This window comes from Pleurodeles waltl, chromosome 3_1 (genome assembly GCF_031143425.1).
Source record: "Pleurodeles waltl isolate 20211129_DDA chromosome 3_1, aPleWal1.hap1.20221129, whole genome shotgun sequence".
Taxonomy (NCBI): Eukaryota; Metazoa; Chordata; class Amphibia; order Caudata; family Salamandridae; genus Pleurodeles; species Pleurodeles waltl.
The window spans coordinates 667,299,414-667,313,513 of NC_090440.1; the positions used below are offsets into that span (position 1 = coordinate 667,299,414).

General features: G+C 41.1%; 1 protein-coding gene across 1 annotated transcript in view; it reads right to left on the minus strand.

The window, feature by feature from the left end:
* PSMD13 (proteasome 26S subunit, non-ATPase 13) overlaps positions 1–14,100 on the minus strand; it is a 157,689-nt gene that overhangs the window by 117,904 nt on the left and 25,685 nt on the right. Inside the window, exons 7-9 of the mRNA XM_069223211.1 lie at positions 11,715–11,886; positions 10,511–10,590; positions 10,007–10,132 (exon numbers count right to left, since the gene is read on the minus strand). Of these exons, the coding sequence (XP_069079312.1) occupies positions 10,007–10,132; positions 10,511–10,590; positions 11,715–11,886 (378 nt within the window). The remainder of the gene's footprint in view (positions 1–10,006; positions 10,133–10,510; positions 10,591–11,714; positions 11,887–14,100) is intronic.

Here is a 14,100-nt window from a genome sequence, read left to right on the forward strand (position 1 = left end):
CTTATCACACAAAAACACAAGTCTTGTTACTTATCAGATTTACCTACACCCCTGGGTATTTTTTGGCAGGTTTTAGCTGACAGAATTCATGCAGTGTGTGCTGTGCTTATTACACAACATGTAATTGTGATATGTGCAGAAACAGGAATTACCGCACAAAATACAATTAATGTGGCTGAGTAATCAGGACCCAGGAATTTTGGACTCCACCACTAAATAACAACAAAGTACACAATGTATTAAATCTATACAGATGCAAACTGCACGCTTATCCGTTCCTCCTCTATCACAGGATCTTTATTAGCACTCAAATACTTAAAAGAATAACAAACATGTCCTTTGTTGATTGGCAAATGAAGAAAACATCCAAATTCTCTCTAAAATAGTGAAGAACAGCAGAAAAGTTCTGCAAAGACTGGGATCCACAAACATTGGTGTGGCTACATTACATTGAATCAGCATCAAAGTCTTTCAGGACTAAGCCTTGGCTTTAGTAGCCCTTCATGTCTTTCTACTGCACAGCAAAACCTACAGTTGTTTATTTCACTGTTCATCTGTTAGATCACTATTGTGTCTCTCACAGCCCAAGTCTTTATTTTTAATGGGCTGTGGTAGCCCACTGATTGGCAACCTGTACAAGTCCTCTAACGCATCTTGTACATATAGTGAAATGGCAGTGTTGTCAATCCCCTGACACTTACTTTTCATATTTCTTGTACTCCTCAGTAAGAAGCAGTCTTTTTAGGAGGGGGTATGACTGGCTGGCAAGCAAAGAATGCATATTTTGAGTAAATGCACAGTTTACCTCCCCACCCAACCAGCAGATTTCTTTCTCAGGTTGCTATGGCCAACTGCAGAAGAGCAAGCGAGCAGGAAGCCCTCAACATTCAAATATGTATTGCTCTAGTGCTCACCCAGCCTTGTGTCTTCTGCCATTAAAAAGAGTGCCAGCAGGATCTGTTGGCATGCTTGTGTCCTGGGGGGTTGAGATGGCTGTGCTTGTCGGCCAACGTGATGGGTAGGGTCAAACACAGGAAAGGCAGACTGAGCTGCCTGTCTACAAGAAGCCTATCCTATTCGATGACAGCAGGGTAAGCCAGGGATAGCAGTGAAGTAGTCTTCACATTTTCTGCTTATGTACTTTAATTGCATTTCATGTTTTCAAATACATGAGTGCACAATCCTCATTTATAAGTGCATGTTGCATTTAGAATTGTTTGCACATCTACACCATATAACATTTGCTTTGGTATAGTCTGATAATTCAGCAATAATTCCCATATGTATTCATATAATACTTTACAAATGTAAGTAAAGGCAACAAGATTAGTATGTTATTTCTTGCATTCGTCATCATTCGATGTGAGGCCTGCTCTTTTAAAAACAATGTGAAAAGTGCATGTAAGCTAGATACATATAAAGTAGAAAGCATTGAGGAACTCTTCCACTTCCTGGGAGACTAAGATTGAGCAAGCAGAAGCTGTAAGCACTTCCAGTGAAAGCCACAGGCAGGCATCTCTGAGCCAGCCCACCCTCGTCTACTTACTGGAATGCAATAGCTAGCGAGCAGAGATAGACAATGAACTTCTTCACAGAGAACATAATTTTTCTTGTTCCATGAAGGTATTTGAGTGAAAGGCCACTGCAGAAACAGGCACAGGCCCTTTTGGTGCCAAGAATGTTTAGCTAGAGACAAGAAGGGAGGGATGTTAGATGACAGCAACAGACTATCTTTACATGTAAGAAAATTCGGAACACTGTTACAATGCTGCAATTTTTCTCAATACTCCCTAATCGTTTTCATTGTCGATGCTTTGATCATTATTATTGTTACAACTATGCACATACAGATTTTATGCACTAAGATAGAAGGCTGGATGTAATAAAACTCATACAACAAAAATGTATTTGTGCATTCTTGAGTATGTCTATGCATGGTGAAAAGATATTTGGAACTATTAACAAATCATCTTTGGTAGGCTTTCAGGTTTAACAGTTACCCAGAACGCACCACTTTCATGTAATGTTTTGGCGGTTTGTGGGCCACAGTTTACCGGGTTTGTTGGATCTAGCTAGTAATTGTGCATGGAACCTGTACTTGTAGATTGTTTAGAAAACCTATATTCTGCGCCATATTTATACGAAAGTACTGAAAACCTATCAGCAGCATCTCCCAAATCTCACCTAGAAGGTTACCATAGCTATGCCAACAGAGTGGTGCTTGCAGCTTGTAACTATGGTCTCTGGGTAATTTTCCAGCCAAACATCCTAATGAAGAGCAGCTTGCATTGGTCAGAAAGGGTGATAACCCTCCTTAGTGGGAATTTGTACCCGCATCCCAAGGAATCACATGCTTCGCATTAATCAGGTGGCGGCTGAGGTGAAGACAACTAGACAGCACTATCTGGCTTTGTTAAAGATTGCAAAGGAAACCATGAACTTATTTCAGGTGTACTTCCTTCTGGAAAGTTGTTACTGCAGGTATCCAGGGGCATGTGTTTGACACCTAGGAGGAACATAAAGTTTGCAATGGGAAGCTTTCGTGTAAAGAAAAGATTTGAGATATTATGAAAAGAACAGTGACTTCAGCTGCGGTCACAAGTTACTGTAATCAACCTAGGAGTACTAGAGTCAGCAAACACAAACAGTGGTGCCCAGCTTTTAACATACCTTTTAAAATGCCCAGCTTCTCCAAGAGGATGGGGCAGAGAGGGCACATAAATCATTGCCCTGCACCACTGATGTGCAAAGACCTATTATAGCTCCCTTGCATAACAATCGGGACAACAACTCAGGTATTAAGTTGTTCCAGACAGCTGTGTCACCAAGGAATTAACATATTGCTCTATCAGGTCTTCATGGTGTGAGTCCAAGAGCAAAAAAAAGTATTTTCAGTTGGCAAGGAGCAACTGAATAGTCCCTAAACCATGCTGTAGCCCAACCATATTACAAATTTCTTTGAGCAGGAAAATGCATTTTGTCTCCGACTTCAATAGGGCCATACATCGGCAATCTTAAACTACTTCTCTGGGGTGAAACGCACATTGAGGTATACACAACTGTTAATGATAATGACTAAGCCTTTGATTTTGATTTTCACCTTCGTCTGCAAAGCTGAAATGTTTTCCTACATGTTTGGTTACTCCCTTTTAGTAACCTTGATCTTGCAAACAATTAGAGAAGAAGTACAGGTTTCTATTGGAAGGGCGGATATGCTCTTTTATGCTTAAATACTACACTTTTAGATGGTCAAACTTACCTGGCTCCTAGTTGCTTACAACTTTATTAATGAGGAGCGGTCGGGGTCGCACTCTGAAGGGAGATAATCATTGATATCAGATATGAGTGAACGAAGGATGGGCTAAATATTGGGAATGCTTCACACAGATTGTGGGACGTCAGCCCATTTCCTGACAATACCATAGATTTGTGAAACGGGGAGGCTTACAATCACAGGGGAGGGCTCGGTATGGGAGAAGTGGGATGCATGGTATGAACTTACAACTTTAGGTTATTTATCAAGGCTAGGCAGACAACTGTAACCCAGAGTAAGGATCTCAATTTGTTTTTCGTCATCAGCCTAGACATAAGGGTTTCCAAAAACTATGCAGATGTGGAGGGCAGGATAACTACTGTGTGCTTCACTAATGTTCCCAAGCAGTTCAGGAAGCTTACTGCTGTAGCCTTGTTACTGGGTAATTGGTTAGTGGCTCTTACATGAATCATAGACCCATAACCCAGAGTGATGAGCTAGCAGCGTGACTTGGTGATCTGTAATGAGACATCCAAGGTATGCACCTCCCTATTACTAAGCAATATTTACTCCAATGCCATCTGAAACCCTTTCCCATCTATTTACAAAATCAAGCAATGATTGAGACATTTTAAGTCTTTTTGATGGACTTCTTCCATATCCCTGCTATCTATTTTTCAGATACTTTTGTCAGCTCTCACTACCAGATGCTACTAGATCATTTACTGAATAATTTTAGATGTCCAAAAGCCTCTCATGCATGCAAACAGAAATAGAAGGACATGGCCAAAGTGTCAATAGAAAAAATGAGATGAAAATATTCCTCCCAGTGAATCAAAACTGTGATTGACAATGTCTCAAGCCAGTGGTTGACGGTTCCTAAGCAACATAAGCCAATGGCTAAAGGAGGCAGAACCAAATAATTGAACAGCAGGGAAATCCGCTTCTACTCAGAGGGGTGGAGGGGCCTGTGAGGGACAAAAGCAACGTGTCTAAGATGTGGGCTTCTGACACTAATCAGAAACCACCAATAAATTGAAAAATGTGTCTCCTGCACATAAAATTGATATGTCCTTAACCCCTTTGCTGCTAGGCCTTTTCCCCTCACGTGCCAGGCCTTTTTTTGGCTATTTGGGGCAGGGCGCGCTTAGGCCCTCATAACTTTTTGTCCACATAAGCTACCCACGCCAAATTTGCGTCCTTTTCTTTCCAACATCCTAGGGATTCTAGAGGTACCCAGACTTTTTGGGTTCCCCTGAAGGAGACCAATAAATAAGCCAAAATACTGTGAAAATTTCGTTTTAAAAAAAAATGGTGAAAAGGGGCTGCAGAAGAAGGCTTGTGGTTTTTTTCCCCTGTAATTGGCATCAACAAAGGGTTTGTAGTGCTAAAATCACCAGCTTTCGGGAACAGGCAGACTTTAATCAGAAAACCCAATTTTTCAACACAATTTTGGCATTTTACTGGGACATATCCCATTTTTATGATTTTTGGTGCTTTCAGCCTCCTTCCAGTCAGTGGCAGAAATGGGTGTAAAACCAATGCTGGATCCCAGAAACCTAAACATTTATGAAAATTAGACACAATTCTGAATTCAGCAATGGGTAATTTGTGTAGATCCTACAAGGGTTTCCTACAGAAAATAACTGAAATAAAAAAAATATTAACATTGAGGTAAAACAAAAATACTGCCATTTTTTTCTACATTTAACTCTAACGTTTTCCTGCAATGTCAAATTTTTGAAAGAAATATATTGTTATGTCTGCTGGGCTCTTCTGGTTGCGGGGATTTATAGGGTTTGTAGGTTCATCAAGAACCCTAGGTCCCCAGAGCCAATAAATGAGCTGCACCTTGCAGTGGGTTTTCATTCTATACAGCAATTCATTTGCTTAAATATAAAGAGTGAAAAATAGGTATCAAGAAAACCTTTGTATTTCCAAAATGGGCACAAGATAAGGTGTTGTGGAGAAGTGGTTATTTGCACATCTCTGAATTCTGTGGTGCCCATACTAGCATGTGAATTACAGGGCATTTCTCAAATAGATGTCTTTTTTACACACTGTCATATTTGGAAGCAAAAAATGTAGGAAAAAACAAGGGGCAATAACACTTTTTTGCTATTCTATGTTCCCCCAAGTCTCCCGATAAAAATGGTACCTCACTTGTGTGGATAGGCCTAGGGCCCCCGACAGGAAATGCCCCAAAACACAACATGGACACATAACATTTTCCCAAAGAAACAGAGGTGTTTTTTGCAAAGTGCCTACCTGTGGATTTTGGCCTCTAGCTCAGCCGCCACCTAGGGAAACCTACCACACCTGTGTATTTTTGAAAACTAGAGACCCAGGGGAATCCAAGAAGGGGTGACTTGTGGGGCTCCCACCAGGTTCTGTTACCTAGAATCCTTTGCAAACCTCAAAATTTGGCAAAAAACACTTTTTCCCTCACATTTCGGTGACAGAAAGTTCTGGAATACGAGAGGAGCCACAAAGTTCCTTCCACCCAGCCCCTAAGTCTCGCAATAAAAATGATACATCACTTGTGTGGGTAGGCCTAGCGCCCGCGACAGGAAACGCCTCAAAACACAACATGGACACATCACATTTTTCCACAGAAAACAGAGGTGTTTTTTGCAAAGTGCCTACCTGTGGATTTAGGCCTCTAGCTCAGCCGCCACCTAGAGAACCTACCAAACCTGTGCATTTTTGAAAACTAGAGACCTAGGTGAATCCAAGATGGGGTCACTTGTGGGGCTCTCACCAGGTTCCTTTGCAAACCTCAAAATGTGGACAAAAAAAACACTTTTTCCTCACATTTCGGTGACACAAAGTTCTGGAATCTGAGAGAAGCCACAAATTTCCTTCCAGCCAGCGTTCCCCCAAGTCTCCCGATAAAAATGATACCTCACTTGTGTGGGTAGGCCTTGTGCTCGCAACAGGAAATGCCCCAAAACACTATCTGGACACATCAAAATTATCAAATAGAAAACTACCTGTTTTTGCGGGGGCACCTGCGTTTTTGTTCCTGGGCTCAGCAGCCATCAAGGGAAACCTGCCAAACCCAGACATTTGTGAAAACTAGACAACGAGGGAGTCAAAGGAGGTGTGACTTGCGTGGATCCCCCAAAGTTTTCTTACCCAGAATCCTCAGCAAACCTCAAATTTAGCTAAAAAAAAAAAAAAAAAAAAAAAAACATTTTGCCACATTTCTGTTTGGGTTCACCACACCCGGACAAATTTCCTACCACTCAACTTTCCCCTCAGCCTCCCGGAAAAAATGATACTTCACTTGTGTAGGTTGGCCAAGTGTTTGTGACAGGGAAGAGCCAAAAGCAAGTCGAAATTGAGGGGGAACCAAAGTGGGTCTAAAAGGGCAGTTTGAAAAAAAAACATTTTTAGGCTGACAAGTGCAACATAAATTTTATCGGTATAAATGAGACTATGCTGGGTGGTAGGAATATTTAGGATTCCTCCAGATTTCGGAACGTTCCATCACAAAAATGTGGGAAAAATGTCTGCTTTCCAGGAAAGTTGCAGGTTTGCAGGGCCTTGTGGATAAGGAAATGGTGAGGGGTGCATGTGAAGCACACCACCCTGGAATCAACTAGATGTTTAGTTTTCAGATGTGTCTAGGTTTTGTGGATTTTTCTACATGGCAGCGTGCCAAAGTAAAAAAAAGTGCAGCGCTCACCATTCCAAGTGGGACGATTTTGAGAGTTACCAAGGTCTCATGGCCCAAATGTAAAACAAAAAACAAAAATAATCAAATATCCTCTTGCTTGCCATGGGATAAGATGTTTTAGTGTGCGGAGGAGAGCTGAAAGACTGTTAGCCCCTTCAGTTCGGGTGGGGGCATAACCAGGCCCATACTGGTTGGTAGCCACCACCCCAATACTTTCTTTTATTTTTTTTTATATTCCCTGGCATTTAGTAGACTTTCTGTCCCCCCAGGGTGTGGATCGGGGGGTAATGACCCAATCTGCCCACTGATGGGCAGAACAACTTTGGCCTCATTTATTTGGGGTGGGGGTATGGCCATGCTCCCAACCTCTTATTTGGAAGAAAAAAAATCCCCTGGTTTCTGGTAGGCTTTCTGCCCAAGGGGCCGCTCCCCTTATCTCAAATACCAAAACCAAAAACATTCCCCGGTGTCTAGTGGACATTTCGGCTGCCGATCGCATCGCGATCAGGCAGCGGAAATGCTCAGAGAGACATGAAAGGAGAGGAAAGGCCTTTCTTCTCCTTTCATGCCTCTCTGCCCCCTCCACGTGATCAGAGGAGAAAGGCTTTTGCATTTCTCCTCCGATTGGCACTGGAAGCTGTGCCTCCAGCGCTGGGGGGGGGGGGGTGGGGGGGGGGCCTCTGATTAGGTCAGCGTGCAAAAGCGCGCTGACATCAGACACCACAGAAGGGTTGGGGGTGGAAGAGGAAGTGATTCCCCTTCCATCTCTGCCCAGGGGAGGGGGGTGCTCGGCCATCTGGTGGTGCGCTAGCGCTCCCCACCCGAGCCCCATAGCAGGACGAGCTGGTCTCGTCTGCCGAGGGCAAGACCAGCTCGTCTGGGGCACCCTCGGGGTTAATCACAAAGAACAGTACATGTCGGCATCATCTTACTCTGGTATTTTATAAATATAAATGTGTCACAAGGGTCTACTGTGAATAGGCACTTTCGGTAGGTCTACACACAAATCTTAAAGGGCCTAGCAAAGTTAATGATGTGGAAGACTAATTCATACGGGTGTGGAATCTAATAAAATATCTACTTGTCCATGGGACAGATTGCTACATAAATCTACTTGTCCTGTAAAAACAAATCCACATGTCCTTTTGATGCCATGAAGTACTGCGATACACTGTGGCAGCAGTCTCACTATACAAGAGCTCTGATAATAGTCTCTCTGACTATGATAGGGCTCGTACTATAGTAGGGACTGAATTCCAGTAGTTCCCGCATTTTGCCACCTTTCCACAGATCTACGTTTTGGGGCTGGAGATAGTGTTAAGCAATAGTTGCAGGGTTGGAATGTGCCTTGGAGTCTGTGCAAACATACTAACTTGTTTGTTTTAGGGGTTCTAATCTTTTCCCATACTAAGAAAGGTTGGCAATGTATTCCTCACAAGGGCAGAAAAAAAAAAAAACAATTCTCACCACTTTTTTCCTAAATTTGGATGATTGAAAGTAAACTTGTAAATGCTCAACTGATTTTCTCATGAGCGACATTTACACACGCATAGCTGATTGTGGGAAAAAGCAGTTCACAATTTTTTTTCTAGGAGTAGGATTTCCTGGCCTACTTATGTAAATTATGGTGAATACATGAAAGCTATGAATTGGCACTAATGCATGGGCATATACCATGGGGGCACTTTGTGACATTATTTAAGAATTGGGCCCCTAACGAGGTCTCGAGTTAAACAAGACCTTTTGTTTTTTAATGATATTCTGTCTCTCTCTCTCTCTCTATTACCAATAGACTGGCTTTGCTGGGAGTGATGGCATTCTGCTCTTTCACTAGGAGCATATCTGCACACAAAGCAGTTTTGTTCAGTGGCAGAGACTACTGTGGCAATGTGTGGTTTTAGAGACCAAAAGATATTATTGTTTTTTTGCCAATGCTTGTTATAATAGTGAGGGCCAGGCAGCTCCAACAACAATTACATTTTACAAAAACAATGTCAAAACAAGACATACCATAACAAAACCAAAAGACTGACCACCAATGTCAGACCTTTTGGCTTTACCAATGTTTATTTTCCTGTTTCCCATAATCCTATTGAAACGGTTGCACGGATTTTCCATTACGAATATGTTTTAATACCAACATCCATCAACACATTTTAGTAGATAATGCTTCAAAGAAATGCTACCTAAAATTTAACAGTAGTTTAGCAAAATGTTTTTTTCCAAGTTGCATTTTTGTGAACATTTAAATTGAAACCAAAAACTTGTCAGTCTAGCTTTCAAGCTTCTGCAAATATTTGAATCTAATCAGGGAGCATTCTGGGATCATTATATTTAGCCTCATGCTGTTAAACTTTGCAAGAATGTTAACACATTTTTATACAGGGACACTGTCAACAATGCAGTCCAAGCTTACATTTCCTTACAGCACTCACCCTAATAATAAAGGTGTTATAAACCATAAATAAAAGTTCAAACAGCATTAACATATGGACACAAATTTTACCTTAACTGCAGACAATGCCCTTCCCTGATCCATAATGAGGTACTGTAAACTGGCAGCCAAAGGGTTTGTGCTGCAGGGGGTTGGCCCTACTCGTCCCAAGCACAAAATTAACATGAAAACTTGTCCTTGACAGCAAACAATATGTCTTGGGAGTCGGGCTATAAGAATTCCACACCTCAGATTTAATCCTCTCTATACTTGAAGCAATGAAGTTTGCCATTTGATGAAAAAGACTTGACTTGCACTTTTGAGCTGTTATTTATGAATGGACATGGAATGGATAAAAGTTAAGTGATGTTAGAAAAAAGGGGGTTGAAATGCTGCAATATCAAAAGAAATGATTTACCAGGCAATGACATAAAACTAAAATCTGATAAACTCTGGTATCTCAACGATGCCTAACAAATCCTCAGATTACTCATAGGAGTATCATCACATATAGTCATACAATCAATTGTAGGACTCCACCCTTTTTGCCGAACTCCCCTCAAAGGACAATCGTGCCACCTGCCACTCCTGCATATTGGGCATCAATGCTCAATTCAGATTTGGCTCACTTACTCACCTGCTGACCCCAAGCAGTCTTCATGGCTCTGAATTTCTCTACATTGCCACTGTTGAAGGCATAGAGTGTGTCAATCAACCACTGCCTGTCTGTTGTTCGAAGAGATTCCAACACAGGGTGCATGAGCTGAAGAATGAGATAGAAAGAAAGTGGAGGCATGAGATGGAAACCAGACAAACTACCTTCCAACCAGATATTCAAGCATAGAGATATGAACTGTGCTAGGATACAGGACCATTAGTAATACAGGAGATTAAAGTACCAAAATAGGGTGACTGAGCTGAGAGGCATGCTGACCAGACATTTAGTTGTACAGTAGACACACAAACTGTTTAAATATTTAAAGTAAATATGATACAACTCTTCCCTTCACACCCAACAACAAATAAAGCGTTTTATTGGTAGGCATTTTCAGCAAAAGTATTTGGAGTTTGGGGATCCTGTCTTGGAGAACTTTAACAGCAAATAGCATCACAGGTTAGTAGTACATCAAAGTAGGCTTACCAGTTCACCAAAGTTGTAAACTCCTTCCCCCAGAAGACCAGCAAGGCCAAGGGTGAACGCTCTCTCTTGCTGCTCAGAAACTGTGTGGAGAAAAAGGTGGTGTCATCGGGATCTTAAGGCAGCAATTTACAATCCCAACAGTCACCCCTGGATTCCCTCTACATCTGCCCACCTTCAGCTTCTCCAAATGCCTCCTATTTCACGGCCCTCTACTGCCCACTGTTTTCCCCAATATATGCAAGGAAGAGTACTCCGGTAGAAAGGTATATTGGTATTGTATTATCCGAAGAAGGAATGTTTTATAGGAGAAAAACAGTTGGTAAAAGCTAGCTAAGGGTGAGAAAGACAGGTACCAAGGTTTCAGAAGGGAAAATTAGGATTTAAAAAAAAAAAAAAAAAAAAAAGTACAATTTCTAAACTAGTCTTTATTCAAATAATCACACAAGTCTATTTTACAATGGTGTTTGCTTAAGAACTACAAATCTAGCCAAAACATGTGTCACAGGTTCATTCCATTTATCAAGGCTGTTTACACTGCAAATTGTAGGTTTGAAATGTTTATTACGTCCGTGTAACTCCTGTGAAACTCCATAGGCAAACTAAGTTTTCTTGTAGAAATTTGCATTACTTATCATGTTTCATAGACCTATTTCAGACATACAAATGACAACAAAACAGCTTTGAGAATGCAAATGAACTAGTAAAACCCATGTTGGTAAGAATTGTAACAAACACAGTTGCAAAGGAAAATTGAAGAGTCACACTATTCAGATAGAAACTTTAAGTTACCAAACTAGTACCTTCTAAAATTAATTTGCTTCCCCTTTCTTTTGATCATACTGCAGCACTGTTGCAGGTCCTTTTCTTACCAAGCCTCTCTTTATTGGAATGCATTACCACGCCATATCCGCTTGTGTACTGATCACATCAAATTTAGGAAAATGCTCATGACTGTGTTGTTTTAATTTTGTAGTCTTCCTTGTTTGTAGTCTGTATAGCAAAATGGTGCTGAGATACCCCTTTCAGGGTGATTTGTGCGCAATATAAATTAAATTAACAAATAACTGTCACTGCACTCAGGGGTAACGTATAGAACTATTGAGAAGCACATAGCCCTGTGCAGTACTTCTCCTCTACCCACAATAAACTTAACAGCTGAGAAATAGTGCAGCATCATACCTAAACTGTTTGTCGGTTTAGTTACCTGGAAGATCTTTAACATCAATGCAACCCAGGAAGCGTAGGGCATCCTTGTAGTACGAGGCGTGGTTACCGATAGTCTGGTAGTATTTGCTGGAAAGGTCATAGAAGCGACTATGCACAGAGGTTACACCTGCCAAGTTCTTCAGCATCTCATCCACCTCTTCAATTATCTCCTGTTAGCAGGGATAAAATATTGACTGTTGAAAATAAGAGCAAACAACTATGCTCCACAATCCTCCAACTGTCTTACCACATGCAAACTGTCAGGATGGACAACAGTCAAGCAGGAGCTAATTACCTCTAAATGTAGTTCTCCGATGACGGTGTGTTTCGTAGCTTCACAGTGACTATTGACTGTTCCTCAGTGACAACCTGGAAAGCCTTAGAAAGTTTCTAAAATAGCAATTTTCTTTGCTCGGCAGGTTTTAGTTTACTCTGCTTTCAATAGCCAAAGACAGGAGGTGAAAAAATGGCCTAGCTCTCAGCCATTTTGCATTACAAAATAGCTTACTGTGTGTACATTAACCCCATAAGGCTTCCCAGAAGAGGAAGGCCACATGACACCTGGATATATGAATAACACTTAAAAAGCACAGTCCTTCCAGAGACATTTCTGATTGCAGTACAAATTAGAGAACATCTGGGATGGTGGGAGTGAAGGTGGTCATTTTTTTTCCAGCAGTCTGCCTTGTGCTTATCTTTTTTGCCCATGCATCCAAAAACTGTCAACTCAGTCTTTCTGACAGTAGATATGATCAGTGTGGCCGATTTCTCAATTTTGCCACGTAATTCAAAGACATAGTAAGGAGGGAGGGACAAAGGCAAAAACATGGATGGTTTAAAATAATATTGCATATAGGCAATCACTAACCTCATGTTTGGAGAGTACTTTTTTGCTTTGTGTTTTTACATAGACTGCTACTGTGAGTCAGTCACTTCAACTTAGTTCGGCTAAAAATAACCATAAAAACACCCAGCAAGGACAATACATAAAAAGATACACATATTTACGAAATATATTCAAAAGACGTAATTAGAAATACTTAAAAAATGAACAGTGTTATCCTGTCAGTAAATATCAATTTGGGCCGCATTGTGAAAAACTATGAAAGAAATAGGCCAAGCAGCAAAAATACATTGCACCATACCAGTATCGTTTCCATGATGTCAGCGAACATTTTACAAAGTTAGTCACAGCATAACAGACCTTCTGTACAAAAAGGATGACATGCTTAGGATGTTTAATGTTTGTACCTCGTAAAATCAGACTCACAGTTTTCGGAGGGTTGTGTAAAGAGTGCAAAACTGTATAACGTGCATTGGGTTTTACCTAGACCAATCCTCACAAGAACACATAGGAAGGTTTGTGAACCAAGAGCTTCGAGTGGGAAAGGCTAACAAAAATGTACAAGATTAAAGTGCAGCCTCATGAGAAGAAATCTATTTCATAAATTAGAAGTAAGTGCTAAATATGCCTCTGGGAGTATGCCTAACTATTGTGTTCCAGGGTGACTCACCAGACTGTCTAGCTTGTTTCTTTCGTATGGATGTTATGACACTGATTAAAAATCAGCCTTTCCCATGTCCAGTGAATGGAATAAAAAGCTCTCTGGATTAGTGTACAATTCGGGGACCCCAAGATCACTGAAAGTCTGCTTAGTATAAGCCAGCCAAGTGGTGTCAGATGCACGATCTATAGCAAGGCTATCAGAAATTACAGCTCTTGTGAAGTGAGCTTCTGGATTTCTCTAAACTTTTATCCACAGCAATAGAATTTAAGTTTGATGTAATCTTCCACAAATCATAGACCAACCTCAGAATGACAGGACAAGGTGGGTGAGGTTTTTGGTAAGGCTAGGAGTCCGCACAAGAATTTATTTTCAGCCTTTTGTATTTGGTCGGCATCTGCCTACGCCCACACTCTGGCCCTGTAAGCGCAGATCAAAAGGCACTGTGAACTAACTCTTTCATTGGCTTATGGCCCAATCTTGTTGCAACACGGAAATTGGAATCAATAAACCTAAATTTTAATAAAAACTTCTAAATTGTTTACCAAGTCTATTGAAATGCCCAAAATAGGTAACGTTTTATACTTTAGCCACCTCTTCCTCAGCCTGACAAAATTTCGTGGATTTGAAACGCTTTGGCCCACATTTCATAACAAAGGTTTTTTGAAATTTTCGTTTTTAGCCCCAGATCATTCATAAAAGTGCAAAAGGGATCAAGTAGAACCTGGAGTTCACGTTGTGTTGCCCGCATAAAGTACTGGAACTGAACATGAGTGGGGCAATCTTTCCCAACTGAACACAGAAAATTCTCAAAACAATATAGAGTAAAAACAGAAGAGGGGCCATGACGCAGTTCTGACACACTCAAACGGAGCTTAT